At 34.7% G+C, this 5455-nt stretch overlaps 1 protein-coding gene across 1 annotated transcript in view; it reads right to left on the bottom strand.

Moving 5' to 3' along the window:
• WDR25 (WD repeat domain 25) overlaps window positions 1-3681 on the bottom strand; it is a 29102-nt gene extending 25421 nt beyond the window's left edge. Inside the window, exon 1 of the mRNA XM_010024429.1 lies at window positions 3495-3681. Within this exon, the coding sequence (XP_010022731.1) occupies window positions 3495-3681 (187 nt within the window). The remainder of the gene's footprint in view (window positions 1-3494) is intronic.
• Window positions 3682-5455: the final 1774 nt, after the last annotated feature.

Raw genomic sequence — 5455 nt, 5'->3', positions numbered from 1 at the left:
CCCTGTTCTTCCATGACAGCATCAACAAATCATACAGGTTGAACCTCCAGGGGGCGTCTAGTCCAAACCCCTACTCACAAGTAGGTCCAGCTGCAGCAGGTTACTTAGGGGTTACTGAAGTATCTGAGTTTCTCCAAGTATGAAGACCTTAAAGTCTCTCTGGACAACCTGCTTTAGTGTTTGATGACCCTTGAGCTGAGTCAAAAAGTTTCCTGCGTTCTTACATTTGTCCTGTGCCTCTCCCTTTCACCATGCATCTCTGAAAAGAGCCTTGCATAATCTTCTCTATGTAGTAGGTAAACTCTTACAAATCTGGCCTGAGATGAAGGTAACTTTTGCTGCAAGAAAGCAATGCTGATTCATCTTCAGCATCAGAACCCCCAGGTTTTTTTCTACAAAGCTGCTTTCTAGACAGTTTAGCACTAGCCTGTTCTCTTGCACAGGACTTTGTTGAACCTTACGAGGTTCCTCTTTTCCCTGCTCGCAGAATCTTAGACCTCCCAATATATATAAGAACTTTCATTAAAGACACTTGACAAGGGGAAGCCATTTGATGGTGTAAAACTGCAGGATAAGATTTCATGTATGCGTCTTCTACCCTTGCATGAGGATTTCTATGCCAACAACAACAAAAAAATCTGCTCTATTTGCTTCTATTCCAATGGTGTTCAGATCACAAAGATTTAAAATAACTAACTAACTAAATAAATAAATAGATAGATAGATTTTTAAAGATCTCTCCAGAACATCCAGCATCCTAGACCAAGGGATACCCAAACTTAAGTCCAAGCTTTGAAACAAAATTTCCTGGGGAACTTATTCTACCACTGATTGTTACAACATGCTGGCACATTCCTTGAAGAATCACAACTAGCTGTCATCAGACCCAGAACAAACAATTAGCTAGACTACAATTTTGATTTAATAGGGCAGAAACTATGTTCCTAACAGAAAACAACACAAAATGACAAAAAAAAAAAACCCTTCCAACTAAGCAGCTCAATACCATGCATGTTCTAAGCTCCATTTGCAACCTTTCCTAAACTTTTGAAAGTAATTCTTTTCAGACTGTTAGGTTTCTTTTGGAGAAGGACATGTAGAAATTTTAATAGCACAGATGCAATATATAGAATCCATACTGAAAAAGACAAGAAAGATTAGACTTTGGCAAACATGACTAGAAAAATGCTGAACCAGAACAACATACAGAAGAGAGAGAGCACAGAGCCTTAAAGACAGCATTATTATTTATAAAATCTCATCAGTATGCATTTACTGGATTTAAACACACTGGTAGTTAGTCCAGTCTAGCAACAGAAAGTAATTAAGATCGAAGTCCAAAAATGTATCTAAAGTTCTCTGTGAAGGAACAGTTCTAACAACTATCTGAAGTTAATCAAAGAAGAAATCATCTCAGCACTGATGAAGAGTGAGGAGGAATGAATGATTCAGTGAACTAATGTAAATCAAAATCTTATAGCCATCTTAGTGTATTTCAAATGGAAATGAGGCTTTTTATATGAAACTGATTTGGATTCCAGAGGCAAACTGCTTGCCCTGTTTCTCTGAAAAGAATTGACTAAAATGTATGACAAAAAAAAGTAACTTTACAAGAGAGAAGGAAATCAGAAACTGGTCTGCATGTGTAGGAAATAACAATAAAATTCTGATCACTTGTGCAATTTTTCCAAACAAGGTGTGTATCACTAAGTCAGGTCTAAACATCAACATTACAACTGCAGTCACAAGAGCTACAAGGAATCCTGTGTCCTAGAAATAAGGCAATAATGAATATCTGGTATTTGCAAGGATTATAAGCATTCATTTTGCCTTTACACATAGTTTATTTAAGTAGATAGAAATACTATGTAACTCACAATTTGGTTTCAAATTTGTTATTGTCATTGCCTAAAACACTAGAAGTACCTTCTTCCAAAAGAACCACTACCAACAACTTAATCCAGACTACTATCCCACTACTGGATAGTTGAGTCAAAAAGATGTTAGAAATTAAAGTATATAAATAGAATAACATATCTTTGGAATTTGTTCAATTGTTTTATAAAATGAGATTTTCCATACAGTAATCCCTTCCCTACAGTAATCCCCTTCAAATGACTCAGGCACATCAAATCTATTCTACTGCTATAAATCCCATTAAGAAGGTAGCCATTCTGTTTAGAATTTGTAAGAACTACAGTTCTTACTAATCAACTTGGATTAGTAAGATTCAGTTATGTAAGAGACTAAAAATTTTAAGGTTGCTGCAATGAGACTGAAAATAAAAAAATGCCAATAAGTCTGACAAATTAATGACTTGGTATATTAACCTCATGTAATACTACTACATCAGACATATAAAGCTCTTTTCCTCCTTACAAAAAACATGAATATTCTCAAAACATCAATATTTCGTAACTGTGCCACATGTTTTACATTCCCAAACTACAGCAGCTCCCTTCCAGTAGTCACTGAATTTAAACACTTCTGGTATGACAAACACTGAGAAAAATAAATTCTTAGACCATGGAAAAGAATCTTCTTTTCATGTGAACAATATTCGCAAATTTCGTTGGCCGCTTTCCCAGTTCATCTGAATAGGACTGCTGCTCTCCAGATATTCGCATACAATGTACTTCTTTTACATAACAGAGAACCCTCCTAGATGAGAACTGCTTGTCATTTCTGTAAGTATTTCTTTTGTAGTCTTACAAAAAAAAATATTGCACCTTTGCAGGACTTAAACATTTAAAAGTAAATTAACTGGAAAAAATAAAATTGCAGCTCTTCAGTTGACAACTACTATTTTAGGTCTAATCATTTATACACACGCAGAGGTGCCCTATTATGCACAGCCCCAATGAGTGCTGCCATTTGAATGCTGGCAACATGCATAAAGGAGAAAAGAAATATAGCTAATAGAACCGCTTTAGTTTATGAAGGAAACATGAGGAGAGACATCATCCTGGAAATTAGGTCATGACATTCAAATCCCAAAGTAAATTCACAACTGCATCAAAACAACACAGGTTCACTCTCAAGGTTTCATAACAGAATTTAAGTTTCTATAAAAAAAAAAGGAAAAAAAAGTAATTAACTTTCAGCACAAACTTAAAACCAACCAAACTGAGAATGAGATACAAGCCTATGTTTAAATTAACCATATGTATAAATGTTACTGAACTCAGCCTTAAGCTCTTCAAACTCTTTAATGAATGATCATGACAGAGCATAAAAAAAAAAAAATACACATTCTGTATGTGATAACAGAAATTACATATGCTCATGAAGTTAAAGATACTTGAGTTTTCTTAAGTATCTCCAACTACCCTTAATTGCTGAGACTTTTTTAGCGAGGACAGATTTCAGGAATTCTAACTTGGAACTATAGATTTTTATCTACATTTTTAGAAGAAAGAATAAGGCTAGTGAGATTCAAAGTTATCTGTACTCGATAAAGACAGGGCTATAATGCACCCTTACGTGACCTTTACCTGTTTCCACGTCTGTTAAATGCAGCATGGAATCAAAGCCCCCACTGAGAATCCTTCTTCCACAAGACGACCACCGGGCAGCTCGAACAGCACAGGAGTGACAGAAGTATGTTTTCAAACAGCAGCCTGTATCTACAGCATCCCAAACCTTAAAAAGAAGGATAAGGAAAACCTTATGAAGAATCATTGTATTTTTTATAATGTACTGATAAGTAGCTATAGCAAATCACTGTGGCTGAGAAAGCTTTGAATTCTAAATTCAAATAATGCTAAGCTGTAGAATTCTGTTTGAAATAATTGCACGGTTGGTTAGAATTAGCGTATTTTATTAACAAGGCACAAAGCACTGTTACATTTCTATAGAAACATAGAATGGTTTGGGTTGGAAGGAACCTTAAACCCCCCTGCCATGGGCTACTACCCTTCCACTAGACCAGGTTGCTCAAAGCCCCATCCAACCTGGCCTTGAACACTGCCAAGGTTTCTATCTTTATGAGTTGTATTATTTCTTGAAATGTCTACATAGCTGTCAGTGGCTATTAATGTAACACTTTCCCATTCATAATGCTGTTGTACCTCTGTGCAGGGACATATCCAAATACATTTTCCCTTCATATAATTTTTCTTCCAAATTATTGTCTCTATCATACCTTGCTTTCTATCAAGTAAAAGGTATGCTAGCAGATTACAGCTTTCACATCTGCCTACAGACAGACTATAATAGTATTTCTCACTCAGTTTGTAATTCACTTCACTGAGGCAGCAGATAAGAATATCATCATGCAACTACATGGAGATTTCTAAGGAGTGGCCTAAGTCCTCACATTTTTCAGTTTCTTCTGGTCAGAATTAGGTTGATGCTGAGCGTTTCTAAAAATCATGTTCTACTAGTTATCTAGCTTTTTTGTAAGTATATAACAACTAATATTTTTAGAACAAAGATAGACCTGCTGGTATTTTAAAAAGAATCTTTAAAGAGAAATGCAACTGTTTCCAAATAACATATTTTAGAAAATAGAACTAGTCTGAATTACAATTTCAGTTACCAAGTATAGTACGCAATAATCAAAAGCACATCCTTTCCACGGTGCTCACTGTCAGTTTTAAGATAAAACTAGAAGTTTAGCAACAAATGACCCATAAAAAAATCCAGTATGCTCATGTCTGAGAGAAGGATAAATATCAAAACTATTTTCCCTATCAATATTCTGTTTCAGTAAAAGATTGTAAAATATTTTATGATTGTACAATGTAATATACCTGTTGAGTTGTCTAATAAAATAGATAACAAATGCTATAACCATACCGGTAAATCCTACATTTTATTGCTTCTAATATTAGTAGTACAAATAAATCAATGCTTTGACAGTGCTTCATGACAGTTTTATTGCAGTTTCAGTAAACCCAAGGAAGTTTATTACTTTAAAGTCACCGTTTTACTTCATGGTACTTCACAATGTGTCACTTCCTTCCTGCAAAAACTTGCAGGATGAAAACAATGCTGCCTAGGAGCTTTGAAGTTTGTTCTGAATTTCGTCTATTCCAATCAATATCTCAGTTCTAAGATCATTTATATAATACTAGGAACAGACTAGGCAATTAACAGAATACCAAAAAAATAGACTTTTTTTAAGTGAGATCCAATTCATGTATGTCTGCACAAGAGCACTGAAGTTAGCAGTAAAATAAAATTGACTGCGTATCTGTGCATTTTAAAGGACGTAAAAAAAACCCCAAAACTTGGCAAATCAGAAAATGTAAGAAGATGTTTGTTTTGCTGTGGCAACAGTGTAATTCACAATACAAGAGAATGTAAAGGCAGAGAAAAAAGCAAGACTTTTGGTAATGTATTTTTAACTTCAATTATATTTTCTTCTTACTGGACAAAAAGAACTCTAAGACAGTATCATTATTATATAGTCCAAACTCAGAAGACAGCATTCCACTATAGAAAATTATTT

The sequence above is a fragment of the Nestor notabilis genome, unplaced genomic scaffold (genome assembly GCF_000696875.1).
Source record: "Nestor notabilis isolate BGI_N333 unplaced genomic scaffold, ASM69687v1 scaffold9001, whole genome shotgun sequence".
In the NCBI taxonomy this organism is placed as follows: Eukaryota; Metazoa; Chordata; class Aves; order Psittaciformes; family Psittacidae; genus Nestor; species Nestor notabilis.
The sequence above is the reverse complement of the archived record's forward strand: the minus strand, read 5'-3'. Positions and strand labels throughout refer to the sequence as shown.